General features: G+C 44.5%; 1 protein-coding gene across 2 annotated transcripts in view; it reads left to right on the top strand.

Moving 5' to 3' along the window:
* NSUN6 (NOP2/Sun RNA methyltransferase 6) overlaps positions 1–13,780 on the top strand; it is a 67,705-nt gene extending 53,925 nt beyond the window's left edge. For both annotated transcript variants that reach the window (XM_081095045.1, XM_081095044.1), the window contains exons 10-11: positions 9,563–9,688; positions 12,778–13,780. In XM_081095045.1, coding sequence (XP_080951171.1) covers positions 9,563–9,688; positions 12,778–13,005 — 354 coding nt within the window. In that variant the 3' untranslated portion in view covers positions 13,006–13,780. The remainder of the gene's footprint in view (positions 1–9,562; positions 9,689–12,777) is intronic.
* Positions 13,781–14,447: the final 667 nt, after the last annotated feature.

The raw sequence follows: 14,447 nt of genomic DNA, 5'->3' as shown, positions 1-14,447 counted from the left end.
TTTGCTCTCTAGATTACAGATATAAGTAAAATCATATATTTGTCTTTATCTGACTTATTTCACTTAGCATAATATTCTCTAGGTTCATTTATGTTGTCCTTCATGGTAAGATTTCACTCTATTTTTATGTCTGAGTAATATTCCATTGTATATATGTACCACATCTTCTTTATTCAGTTATCTATCGATGGACACTTAGGTTGCTTTCATATCTGAGCTATGCTATATAGTGAAAGCCTAATATGCTGTGTCCAGTTGTCCGGTTGTCCATTCAACCAATCAAAGTGTAATATGCTTATGATATGCTAAGGCCACTCAACTGCTCACTATCATGTGCACTGACCACCAGGGGGCAGACAGTTGACCATTTGACCAGTCGCTATGACGTGCACTGTCCACCAGGGGGCAGACAGTCGATTGACCAGTGGCTATGACGTGCACTGACCACCAGTGGCAGACGTTGTGACGGGTAGGTTAGCTTGCTGCTGGGGTCTGGCCGATTGGGACTGAGCGAGATGGGCCGAGCATGTCCTGGAGCCCTCCTGCGGTCCCTCCCTTGCTGGCAAACCTCCTGTGTCCCTCTCCAGCCCCGATTGTGCACCGGTGGGGTCCCTCAGCCTGGCCTGCACCCTCTTGCAATCTGGGACCCCTCGGGGGATGTCAGAGAGCTGGTTTCAGCCTGATCCCAGGCCAGGCTGAGGGAACCCACTGGTGCACGAATTTGGTGCAACGGGCCTCTAATTGTAAATAACGCTGCAGTGAACATAGCGATGCATATATCTTTTCAAATTAATATTTTGGATTTCTTCAAATAAATACTCAAAGGTGAGAATGCTGAGTCATACTGAGTTCATTTCCTAAATTTTTGAGGAACTTCCATAGTGTTTTCCAGGTTTTCTTTCTCTTTCTTTCTTTCTTCCTTCCTTCCTTTCTTGTAGTGTCTTCTTACTGATTTTACCTTATTTTTATTTTTTTAATATTATAAATTTTAAAAAATTAAAAAAATAATTTATTTTTTGTTAATCCTTACTGAGGATATTTTTTCATTGATTTAAAAAAAAAATAAAAAAAAATAAATCTTTATTGTTCAGATTATTACAGTTCTTCTTTTCCCCCCCATAGCTCCCTTCCACCTGGTTCCCATCCCACCCCATGCCCTTACCCCCACCACTGTCCTCATCCATAGGTGTATGATTTTTGGTCAGTCTCTTCCCTCAACCCCTATACCCTGTTCCCCTCGAGAATTGTCAGTCCACTCCCTTTCTATGCCCCTGATTCTATTATATTCACCAGTTTATTCTGTTCATCAGATTTTTTATTCACTTGAGTTTTAGATTCACTTGTTGATAAACATGTATTTGTTGTCACTTTGTTGTTCATAATTTTTATCTTTATCTTTCTCTTCTTCCCCTTCTTAAAGAATACCCTTCAGCATTTCATATAATACTGGTTTGGTGGTGATGGACTCCTTTAGCTTTTCCTTATCTGTGAAGCTCTTTATCTGACCTTCAATTCTAAATAATAGCTTTGCTGGGTAGAGTAATCGTGGTTGTAGGTTCTTGCTGTTCATCACTTTGAATATTTCTTTCCACTCCCTTCTGGCCTGCATGGTTTCTGTTGAGAAATCAGCTGACAGCCGTATGGGTACTCCCTTGTAGGTAACTGACTTGTTTTTCTCTTGCTGCTTTTAAGATTCTCTCTTTGTCTTTTGCTCTTGGCATTTTAATTATGATGTGTCTTGGTGTGGTCCTCTTTGGATTCCTCTTGTTTGGGGTTCTTTGTGCTTCCTGGATTTGTAAGACTATTTCTTTCACCAGGTAGGGGAAGTTTTCTGTCATTATTTCTTCAAATAGGTTTTCCATTTCTTGCTCTCTTCTTCTGGCACCCCCAAATTTGGATGTTGGTGTGCTTGAAGTTGTCCTCGAGGCTCTTTACACTATCTTCATATTTTTGGATTCTTTTTTCTTTTTGCTTTTCAGATTGGGTGTTTCGTGTTTCAAATCTTTGATTCTTGGGGTCCTCTAGTCTGCTGTTGGATCTCTGTATATTATTCTTTATTTCAGTCAGTGTATGTTTAATTTCTAATTGATCCTTTTTCATATCCTTGAGGGTCTCACTATATATCTCGGAGGTTTCTAGAAGATTCTTGAGTAACCTTATAACTGTGGTTTTGAACTCTATATCCAGTAGTTTGCTTTCCTCCATTTCTTTCATTTGTGACATGTTTCTTTATCTCCGCATTTTGGCTGCTTCCCTGTGTTGATAGAGTGGCTTTCTGTGCTAGGTGTCCTATAGGGCCCAATGACTCAGCCTCCCTAATTACCTGAGGTGGACGCTCTTGGTGCACCCCTTTGTGGGCTGTGTGCACAGTCTTGTTGTAATTAAGTCTTGATTGCTGATGGTATCACTGGGAGGAATTGACCACTAGGCCAATTGGCTGTGAGGACCAGTTGTGTCTACAATGGGAGAACTACTGTGCTGGAGACACCCTTATGGAGCAGGACTTGCTTCTGTGGGGCTTTGGTGCTCACTGAGTCTGCTCCTTGAGTGTGTCGCTTATGGATGTGGAAGAGCTGTAATCTGGTATGGTCTCACTCTGACCACGGGTACAGTGGCTCTTGGATCTCCAAGGAGGTGCAAAATCTTCCACTGCCTGAGGCCACCCAGCAGGAGCTACAGAGAGATTTGCAGATTCCTTCTCTTTGGGGTTTGGAAGTGCTCAGATGAGGCCCAGCCGTGAAGCATTGCAGGCTGCTGTCTAGGCCTCATTTTGGAGGCTTTGCTGCTCTTTGACCCAGCTGCAGTTGGTTAGGTTTTAGATTGCAAAAGAACAGGCCATTCATATGCAAAAGCCAATGTACACAGCTTGGTTATGGTTTTAAATTGGGTGGGGTGGGGGTCTCAGGGAATCATCAGAGCGGAGCAAAGCACAATGGCTGCTAGTCTACTCTGCCTCGGAGAGGTCCTGGGGTCTCTATGTCCCGCACCCCTGTGTAGGAACAACGATCACTGCAAGCACCTCTGTGAGAAAGCCGCCCTCGTGTTCCGGCCCGATGCCAGACAGTACAGTGTCTTTCCATATGAGTATGGGTCCCCAGAATTTCGCCTGGAACTGGAGTTTAGAGCAATTGGCAGCTTGTATCTCCCTCCCGATTGAAAAAGACAACAGCGTACCCAATTGCTAGCCCGTTTCCGCGTATGCCTACGTACCTTTGCATTTCCGCACCTTTTCACCTCCTACCAGCTTCACTTCATTTTCACTTTCCTTCTAGCTGTAGAATTTCCACTCATCCAGCCTTCCTTTGGTTCTGGATAATACCCGTTTTGTCTTTTAGTTGTAGTTTTGATGTGGTTGTGCAAGGCAGCAAGTACAAGGGTGTACCTATGCCGCCATCTTGGTTCCTCCTGATTTTCTTATAAAATGAGCTTGGGAGTCTCCCCTCTTTATTGTTTTGGAATAGTTTGAGAAGGCTAAGCATTTTTTTGGGGGAATATTTGGTAAAATTCATCTATGAAGTCATATGCTCTGGGGATTTTGTTCATTGGGAGGTTTTTTGGGTTTTTTTTTTATTACTTATTTTATTTATTGGTTTGTTCAGATTTTTTTATTCAATCATGGGAGATTGTATTGTTTTAGGAATTTATCCATTTTTCCCCCAGGTTGTCCTGTTTATTGGCATTTCTATTTCTGTGATGTTAGTTGTGAGTTCTCTTTCTTTTGTGAATCTATTTGTTTGGGCCCTCTCTCTTTTTTCTTGATGATTTTGGCTAAAGCTATATATATATATTGTTTATCTTTTCAAAGTATCAGCTCTTGGTTTCATTGATATTTTCTGTTGTTTTCTTTTAGACTCTCTTTTGTTTATTTCTGCCCTGATCTGTATTTTTATTTTCCTTTTACTCACCTTAGGTTTATTTTGTTCTTCTTTTTCTAGTTTCTTTAGTTGTAAGGCTTGATTGCTTATTTGAGAATTTTCTTGTCTCTTCAAGAATGCCAGAATCAGATAAATCTTTTTTTTTTAAATTAAATCTTTATTGTTCAGATTATTACATTTGTTCCTCTTTTTCCCCCCCATAACTCCCCTCCTCCAAGTTTCCAACCCACCCTCCGCCCTCACTCCCCATCCACTGTTGTCATCCATAGGTGCACGATTTTTGTCCAGTCTCTTCCCCCATCCCCCACACCCCTTTCCCCCCCAAGAACAGTCAGTCCATTCCCTTTCTATGTCCCTGATTCTATTATAATCACCAGTTCACTCTGTTCATCAGATTATTTATTCACTTGATTCTTAGATTCACTTGTTGATAGATGCGTATTTGTTGTTCATAATTTGTATCTTTACCTTTTTCTTCTTCCTCTTCTTAAAGGATACCTTTCAGCATTTCATATAATCCTGGTTTGGTGGTGATGAACTCCTTTAGCTTTTCCTTATCTGTGAAGCTCTTTATCTGACTTTCAATTCTGAATGATAGCTTTGCTGGATAAAGTAATCTTGGTTGTAGGTTCTTGGTATTCATCACTTTGAATATTTGTTGCCATTCCCTTCTGGCCTGCAAAGTTTCAGTTGAGAAATCCGCTGACAGTCGTATGGGTATTCCCTTGTAGGTAACTGAGTTTCTTTCTCTTGCTGCTTTTAAGATTCTCTCTTTGTCTTTTGCTCTTGGCATTTTAATTATGATGTGTCTTGGTGTGGTCCTCTTTGGATTCCTTTTGTTTGGGGTTCTCTGTGCTTCCTGGACTTGTAAGTCTATTTCTTTCACCAGGTGGGGGAAGTTTTCTGTCATTATTTCTTCAAATAGGTTTTCAATATCTTGCTCTCTCTCATCTTCTGGTACCCCTATAATTCTGATGTTGGTACGCTTGAAGCTGTCCCAGAGGCTCTTTACATTATCTTCGTATTTTCGGATTCTTTTTTCATTTTGCTTCTCTGGTTGGGTGTTTTTTGCTTCTTTGTATTTCAAATCATTGACTTGAATCTTGTGATCCTCTGGTTTGCTGTTGGGAGTCTGTATAATATTCTTTATTTCAGTCAGTTTATGCTTAATTTCTAGTTGGTTCTTTATCACAACATCGAGGGTCTCATTATATTTATTATACCTCTCATTAAGTGTATCGGCAGTCTCTAGAAGACTCTTGAAAGACCTCAATAGTGTGGTTTTGAATTCAATATCCAGCAGCCTGCTTTTCTCCATTTCTGTCATTTGTGTCCTGTTTCTTTGTCTCGGCATTTTTTATGCTTCGTTGTGTCGATAGAGTGGCTTTCTGTGCTAAGTGTCCCAATTACCTGAGGTAGACACTCTTGGTGCACCCCCTTGTGGTCTTTGTGCACAGTCTTGTTGTAGCTAAGCCTTGATTGTTGTAGGTAACACTGGGAGGGATTTGACCTACAGTCCAATTGGCTGTGAGAATCAGCTGTGTCTGAAGTGGGAGAACTTTTGTCCTCGATCTCTAGGGCGGCGCTAATTTAGCCTCTGCCTGAGGCTAACCAGCAAATGCCTCATTCAAGGCTTGGGTGGGGTGGGTCCCAGGGGATCAAGAGGGCGGGTGGAGCAAGCAGTTATGGCTGCTCTCAGTCCCGTCCCCAGAGGCTCTGCCTCTCAGTGTCCTGGTAATCGCTGCAAGCCCCTTGGAGGGAAAGCTGCCCTCTAGTTCTGACGGATGCCAGACTGTCCCGCTTCTCCCGTTTGAGTCTGAGTCCCCAGAGACTCTCCCGGAACTGGAGCTCAGAGCCTGAGACTCCCTCCTGATTGAAACAGACAACCGCACCCTCAGCCGACAGCCCGCTCCGCACGCACCTCTGCACCTTTGTATTTTACTTCAGCACTGTGCCTCCTCTGAGTCTTGGTATGCTTTTCTCTTTCCTTCTAGTTGTAGAATTTCCCCTCAGCCAGCCTTCCTGTGGTTCTGGGTGATATCCGTTCCATCTTTTAGTTGTATTTTTGAAGTGGTTGTGAGAGGCAGCAATCTCCGGTGTTTACCTATGCCGCCATCTTGGTTTCTCCCAGATAAATCTTGATTAGAGTCATGCATCCTCTCCATAAGTGTCTTTCGGTACATTGATTCCACATCTGAGAAATGGAGGCAATAACTCTACCTAATTTACATCAGTGGAGAGAGTAACCATAAGTCATATTTGTTCAAAAGATTTATTGAGAACACCCATGTAAGATGCTTAAAATAATAAGCCCACAGTAACTTAAAGCCCATACTGGCCCATAGTAACTTAAATTTTTATCAGCATACTCTGACTTAAAAGCATAAGTATACACACACATACACACACACACACACGCACACACACAAATAAAAGAGAAAGATGCAAATTAACCATCACTCTGTCACTCTGCTACACCCACAAGCCACGCCCACCAGCCATTCAGGAGTGAGTATGCAAATTAATCCAACTAAGATGGCGGCGGCCACGGAGCTGGAGTGAGCAGAAGGCTCGGGTTGCCCCCGGCAATGGAGGAAGCCAAGCTTCCTGCCTGCCCTGGCTGGACCTGGGCTCTGGTCAAGGCTACAAAGTTTCAATTATAGAAGATAAATAAATCCCAGATATCTGCTTCCAGCCCACCAAAAAAGAAAAAGGAGAGCCTGGGAGCTTGGGTCGCTGGGGGCCGTGGCCAGCCTGAAAACGGCCATCAGCTCCTCACCCAGGCTGGACAGGCACTCCAGTAAGGACCCCCCCCCCCCCCACCGTGATGGGGGTGTGGCCAGCTTGAAAACGGCCCTCAGCCCCTCACCCAGGCTGGCCAGGCACCCCAGCAGGACCCCCACCCTGATCTGGGACACCCTTCAGTGCAAACCAGCTGGCCCCCCCCCCCACCGGGCCTCTATCCTATATAATGAAAGGGTAATATGCAAATTGACCCTAACAGCAGAACGACTGGGAATCACTGGTCACTATGACACACTGACCACCGGGGGCAGACGCAATGCAGGAGCTGCCCCCTGGTGGTCAGTGCGCTCCCACAGCGGGAACTCTGTTCAGCCACAAGCCAGGCTGAGCCCTGCCAGTACAGCGGTGGTGGTGGGAGCCTCTCCCGCCTCCTCAGCAGCTCTAAGGATGTCTGACTGCAGCTCAGGCCTGCTCCCCGCTGGCAAGTGGACATCCCCCGAGGGCTCCCAGGCTGCCAGAGGGATGTCTGACTGCCAGGTTAGGCCCAATCCCCCGGGGAGCGGGCCTAAGCTAGCAAGTGGTCATTCCCCAAGGGTTCCCGGACTGCGAGAGGGCATAGGCCAGGCTGAGGGATCACCCTGAGTGCACAAATTTTTGTGCATCGGGCCTCTAGTAAATAAATAATATATATTGAAAGATTTTCATTAAGATTTTAAAAAGATAAATGTTAGTTATTTAGAACAAATTTATTTTTGTATAACACCTTATTCCTGATTCATTTATTTATTGGAATTATATATTGAGCACCTATTTTATGTAATATATTATTCTAGATAACACAGTAATGAAAAAATACTTTCTGCCCTTATTCATGAGGTTTCTATTCTGATTGGGTAGGAAAATGAACAAATAGATGAGTAAGTTATTAGAAAGGAACGGAGAATAGGAGTGCTGGATTGAAATAATTGCAATTTTACATAGGGTGGTCAGGGTGGGCATTGCTAGAATGGTTACACGTAAGCAGAGATAAAATTGTGAAGAGCAAGCAATGAGGAGAATTAGGAGAGGTTTCCAAGTTTGTGCACAGATCCTGGGGGGGAGGGTGAGGGAGTGTGCCATGTTTTTTCCAGAACAGCAGAGGCCAGTGTTGCTAAAGCAGAGTGAGGAGGTGTTCAAGGCGAGGTCAGAGAGGCAGCAAGCATCCTGATTTGTGTAGGGGCTTAACAGCCACTGTCAGGACTTGGGTTTTGTCTCCAGGTGACAATGGAGGGCATCTGAAGGGCTCTGAGCTGAGAAGTGGTAAGTTGTGAAAATAGTGTTCTGGTTACCATACTGATAATAGGTTGTAGAATGGCAAGGAGAAGGTGTGGACTAAGTAGGAGACTTGGGTCCGAACGGTAGCCATGGAAGTGGTGAGAAGTAGCCAAATTCTGGGTATATTTTGAAAGTAGAGATAATAGGATTTGCTGATGTATTGGGAATGTGAGAAAGGAATGTGAGAAAGGATCATCTAAGATTTGGGACCTGAACATTTGGACTGATAGGAATACATATCCAATAGGGTTCAGAGAGAAGATAGGGGTTCACTTTGGAACATATCAATTTCCATAGTAGAGATGCTGAAAAGGCAGTCAAATATATTAGTATGGAATTTAGAAGGAAAACTCGCCTAAAAATATAAATTTGGTAACTAAAGTTATGAAACCAAATGATTCGATTTGGGAAAGTCTTGGCCCAAATGGCTCTAGGATAATCAAATGTATCCAGTCTGGAATATCTAGTTAGGAAAGAATCCTGGTCATACAGAACATTTTATTTATCCGAAATATTTGAAAAATCTACACTAATAAAAGAGAAAAATGGTAATTGGCGTACGGCGATACCATTTTCATTGGCTAATCAGGGCTATATGCAAATTAACTGCCAACTAAGATTGGCAGTTAACTGCCAACAAGATGGCGGCTAATTTGCATATGTAGGCACAATGCAGGGAGGCGAAAGGGAAAGCAGGAAGAAGCCCCCTGCCACTGACAGTGATCGGAAACCCAGGGGGGAGCTAAGAGCTGGGGGGCAGGGCAAAGGCGGCCCTGCCCCCCAGCCATGATCGGAGAATCGGGCGCCTTTGCCGCCCTGGCCAGTGATAGCAGGAAGTAGGGGTGGAGCCAGCGATGGGAGCTGGGCACGGTCGAAGCTGGCAGTCCCAGGAGCTAGGGGTCCCTTGCCTGGGCCTAAAGCGAAGCCCAAGATCGCGGCGCCCCCCGCTGCCACTGCAGGTCCCCGCTGCCTGGGCCAGACGCCTAGGCCAGAGGCATTAGGTCTGGGCAGGGGCGGAGCCTGCAACCGCGGGGAGTTGGGGGTCCCCTGCCCAGGCCTGACACCTCTGCCGGAGGCCTCAGGCCTGGTCAAGGGGCCGATCTGGTGATTGGTGATTGGAGGGTGATGAGGGTCAACTCCTCTGGCCGAGGCATCAGGCCTGGGTGGGGGGCGGAGCCGGGGATTGGGGGGATATGATGGTCCCCTTGCCCAGGCCTGAAGCCTGGGTCAGAGGCATCAGGCTTGGGCGGGGGGTGGAGCAAGCGATCAGAGGGAGATTGGGGTCCCCTGCCCAAGCATGATTCCTGGGCCAGAGGCCTCAGGCCTGGGCGGGGGCCAGAGCCAGTGATCGGGGGGAGATGGGGGTCCCCTGTCCAAGCCTGACACCTCTGGCGGAGGCGTCAGGCCTGGGCAAGGGGCTGATCAGGCGATCGGAGGGTGATGGGGGTCAACGCCTGAGGGCTCCCAGTATGTGAGAGGGGGCAGGCTGGGCTGAGGGACACTCCCCCCCCCCACACACACACCCAGTGCACGAATTTCGTGCACCGGGCCCCTAGTATAGATATAAAATCCATGACTATGTTTATTTAGGCTGGTGGTACATGTAGTCTGACTCCGTTTTTCTGTAGGCAGTGAAACTACTGAGGCCAGGGGGAGTGCTTGTTTACAGCACCTGCACCATCACGCTGGCAGAGAATGAGGAACAAGTGGCCTGGGCCCTCACAGCATTTCCTTGCCTTCAGCTTCAGCCTCAGGTAAGAATAATTTCCATCACAGAAACTTAAATGCAAGGATCAACACAGGCTATTTTATTTGTCAGGTAAACTTCTGAAACAAATACAGTAGGTCCTCTGGTTATGTCTTTCCTACAGTGCGATGTAATGCGATTTTCGCTGTACGTCTGAACCCACCTACCTACATAAGTACCTACATCGCTCACATGGAGCACATACACAGCAGTAATGAAGTGAAACAGTAAAAAAAATTTAAAAGAAAGATAACAATTCCTGACCTTTACTTGTGGTAAATAAATAATACAAAACAAAGCACATATGTATATACATTGAAATGATGGAACTTTATTTTTATAAATAAACTAGAGGCCCGGTGCACAAAAATTTGTGCACTGGGGGGGTGGGGGGATGTCCCTTATTCCGACCTGTGCCTTTTCACAATCTGGGACCTCTCGGGAGATAACCACCTGCTGGCTTAGGCCTGCTCCCTGGGTGGCAGATGACAGGTCCTATCCCACAGTGCCTGCTCTGCCTCCCCAGGTCACCCATGCATCCCTGGGTAGGCCACGGCAAGCCAGATCCCGTGGTGGGGCGAGCGGCGGAGGTCGCTACCCTGCACCGGATGCCCCGGATCCCCCAGGGCCAGCCCGATTCTGCTCTCACCGTGGGGCGAGCGGTGGATGGCACCGCCCTGCCATGCCGTGCAGGGTGCCCCGCTGATCCGGGTCGCCCATGGCAAGCCCGGATGGCGGCGGGGCGGGTGGCGGATGGCGCTGCCCTGCCCCACCTGCAGTATGCAAATTTAACGGCCACCTTTGTTGGTTTAATTTGCATACTCTTCTGATTGGCTGATAGGCGTAGTGAAGGTACGGTCAGTTAGCATCTTTGTCTATTATTAGGTAAGATGGGAAATGGTGATGTAACCAAGAAATGACATAGAGTCCGATGTAGCCTGAGGGCTGTCTGTACTATCATAAACAGAAACTTTTCATTAAATCCGTTTAGACTGCCTGTAGAGAATTTACATCCTGACAAAGTCTTTCCTTGTGTTCATCCCTTGCCTTTGTGTTAAAGTGCCACAGAGCCCAGGTGTATTCTTGTTAGATTTTTCTTTCACTTGTGGTTCTTGTTCATTTTGCTAAGAATTTTATTTCCAAGTTTTTCCCTCTTCCCAGTTCTAGATTTTTCAAATAAGGAAAATTTTGAGCAGTTTTTTCTCATGTCACATCAAAACCCAAACAGGCTTTAAAATAACTAGGATATCAAAAGACTAATCAAAGTGGGGTAATGGTTCAGGATTATTGCTTCTTTACAGTTTCTTATGTAAATTATGTAGCATTTAGAAAGTTTTCTTGTACTTTATTTTATCTAGCACCTTGTTTCTGTTTTGATTTTTATTGAAAACATGTTTATAACTAGGTTTTTAGTCCATGATGTTTGAGATTAAGCTTAAATCTGTAATAATGCTCATATGTGTTCAGGTCATTGAACATGTAACTTTAATACCTTTCTGTATAGAATTCTGGTAGATAATTGGAATCCTATATAATAAAAGGCTAATATGCAAATCAACCGAACTGCGGAACGACAGGTCGCTATCTTGCGCACTGACCATCAGGGGGCAGATGCTCAATGTAGGAGCTGCCCCCTGGTGGTCAGTGTGCTCCCACAGGGGGAGCGCTGCTCAGCCAGAAGCTGGGCTCACGGCAGGCGAGCGCAGCAGCAGTGATAGGAGCCTCTCCTGCTTCCGCAGCAGTGGGAAGGATGTCCGACTGACGGCTCAGGCCCACTCCCTGGGCCTAAGCCAGCAGTCAGACATCCCCCGAGGGCTCCCAGACTGCAAGAGGGCACAGGCTGAGCTGAGGGAGCCTGTGCACAAATTTCATGCACTGGGCCTTTAGTACATAAATAAAAAGCAATCTAGAGATGGTTTCTGGATGCAGAAATTAAGATAATTACATTGTAGATGAAAGGAAGACTTCAGAATTCACATGAAATTTTGTGTGTATCACTTAATGTATAACTAAATGAGAGATTCTCCTCCCCCCCATAGGTTAAATAAATACAGGTTTTCAAGCATACAACTATGAAATTATATCTTCAGTAACACAAACATTTGTTGTGAAATGGGGACTTAAATTATGATTATGGGTCTTTCACAGTAGTTGTTTGTAAGTATCACTCAATTCCTTATGATTCTTCCTCTAAACTGATTGATGCTGCCTTAATTGATCTCTTTTTGATATTCTAGTGCATTTAAAAACAACAAAAACTTATCTAGTTGGAATGAGTCAGAAAGAGGCATCTTTAGTAACTCAGTTTGGGGAAGTCTCATACACAAAACTGAATTTTATCTATTGCTGTTATTGATAACTAGAGGCCTGTTGCATAAATTTGTGTACGGTTGGGGTCTGGCCGGCCTGCCCCGATGGGGACCACTTGCAGGGAGGGGATGCAGGAGGTTGGCCAGCCAGCCCCACCCCCGATCAGGGTGAGGGGAGGGATCGGGGGTGGGGCCGGCCAGTGGGAGGGGCCATCCCACAACTGGGCCGGTTGGCTGGCTGCAGTACCCGTCATAGCGATCGGTCTTTCTGGTTTTTCCAGTCATTCCAGTGTTCCGGTTGCTTGGCTTTTAAATATATATAGAGATAATGTTCTATTTATTGAGGACCATATACCTCTGTGTGACAGCCACTATATGCCACTATATGCCAGGCATAATAGCACCTTCTTTATTTAAACCTTCCAGTATCTTGAGTATTTTATGTTATAAGATGAGGGAATGGTTAGGTAAAGTTACTTGCTTAAGGTCACATAGCTAAAATGTAGCAGGGCTATAGTTTGTATTTTTAACTATGAAGCTCAGGTCCTTTGTGATATCATGATGTTTGATAAGCAGAGTTTTAATATTTATTCTTCATGTGACCGTATGTTACTGCTTCCCCACTACCTGGAGAAACAGTATATTCTACAAAAATAAAAGGTATTTACTTATTTTTCTGTTTTTGGAACTTGTAATAATACAACTGAATTTGTGTTTTAAATCGTGCACAGGCACATATACTTGCTAATTGTAGGATGTTCATGTATATTTTATTTCCTCCAAATAGGAACCACACATTGGAGGACAAGGAATGCTGGGAGCTGGCCTGTCACTTGAACAATTGAAACAGCTGCAGCGATTTGATCCATCTGTTGTGCCATTACAGGACATGGACATTGATTCTCTCAAAGAGGCCAGAGTAGAAGATATGATTTGGCTGGCAAATAAGGATTGTATAGGTTTTTTTATTGCAAAATTTGTAAAATGCAAAAGTATACAGGAGAAGGATCCTTAGAAATGAAAATTACAAACATTTGCTCTGTTGTGTGTGTGTTTTAATTTAAAGATCAATCTGTTGTTCGGCCAAGTGATTGATGGCATGGTTGCTAAGGAATCAGAAAGGGCTGCCAGCTGTTTCACCAGTGATCAGGAGACACTGAGGAAGTAATGGATGGGGGAGGGGGAGGGATATGAGATTATATTTTGTAACTTTAGAATAATTTTCCCTTTTGGATTTAGCAGAGTACAAAGAAAAGGAGATGCCTATAGATGTCTGAAACATGTTTATTTGGAGTCATATGTTTTAACTTGTAAAGAATTCAAGTAATTTTTAATGGCAATCAATGAATCTAACAAGGAAAAAAAATTAGTAATATTTAATTTGGTTATAAAGTATATTATTTTTCATTCCTGAGTTCTTAAGTAAGTAGTTTCTTAAGAATTCAGGGCATAGGAGGTATGACATTTACCATGTGCTGATTACTGAGCTGAATATTTTACCTCTTTCTCTACTTACTATCCTAATAAAAGAGTAATATGTAAATTACCTGTCACTCCAAAACAAAGATGGAGGCGCCCATAGTGGCCAGGGCAGGAGGCTGGTGGCGTCGCCCTGACAATGCAAGCCCTGCATCTGCGCCCCGGCAGGAGAGGGGAGGGGCCTTGGGCCGGAGACTGGGGCGAGGGATGTTGGCATCGTTACAGGCCGGGCTGAGGGACCCACCCTTCACCCTGTGCATGAATTACGTGCACCAGGCCTCTAGTTTGATAAATAAACCCTCTTTCAAATGAAGTCTGGATGTCTTGTAAATAAGAGTCTGTCTTTACTGTTTACTTTTCCCCCTCCCCCGTGATTTAAACTAAAAAGTAAAATGAATCTTTACTTTGTAGATTAAAAAAATGAGAATATTCCACAATGTCAGTACCTTTTATCATTTGTTGGAACACATACTGTAATAGTTAATGAAGACGTGATTGGTGAGGAAGAGAAAGCCAACTTCTGACAACTAGGAACTGGCCTGGCACTTACAGGCAGGCCTTGGTGTTGTTCTCCTATTGGACAGAATTTCACAGAACACCAGGCAAGACTATTTTGATTATGACACCTCAAGACACAAGACGACGACTTCAGAATCAAATCTGAATTTAGGTAAAAGCAAGAACATCATCTAAACCAGCCCCACCGGCCAGCCCCAGTGGTCCGCGGAGCACTGGTGGTCTGTGAGGTCCAAAAGGTTGGTGACTGCTGATCTAAACCACAAAAGTGATCAGTCATCCCCTATAGTGGCCAATGTAAGTGACTGCTTTAAAAAAAAATGATAAACTTATTCTTGCTTCATCTTACCTTTTTTTTTAGATGAGATATATTTAAACAGTCAGCCTTAGTTTAAAGGCTGTCATATACAGTTATATATATGTTTTTGTTAACACTTATCAAATCATCCCCAAATTCCTGAG

The sequence above is a fragment of the Myotis nattereri genome, assembly GCF_964212035.1.
Source record: "Myotis nattereri genome assembly, chromosome: 1".
NCBI classification, from domain to species: Eukaryota; Metazoa; Chordata; class Mammalia; order Chiroptera; family Vespertilionidae; genus Myotis; species Myotis nattereri.
The sequence above is the reverse complement of the archived record's forward strand: the minus strand, read 5'-3'. Positions and strand labels throughout refer to the sequence as shown.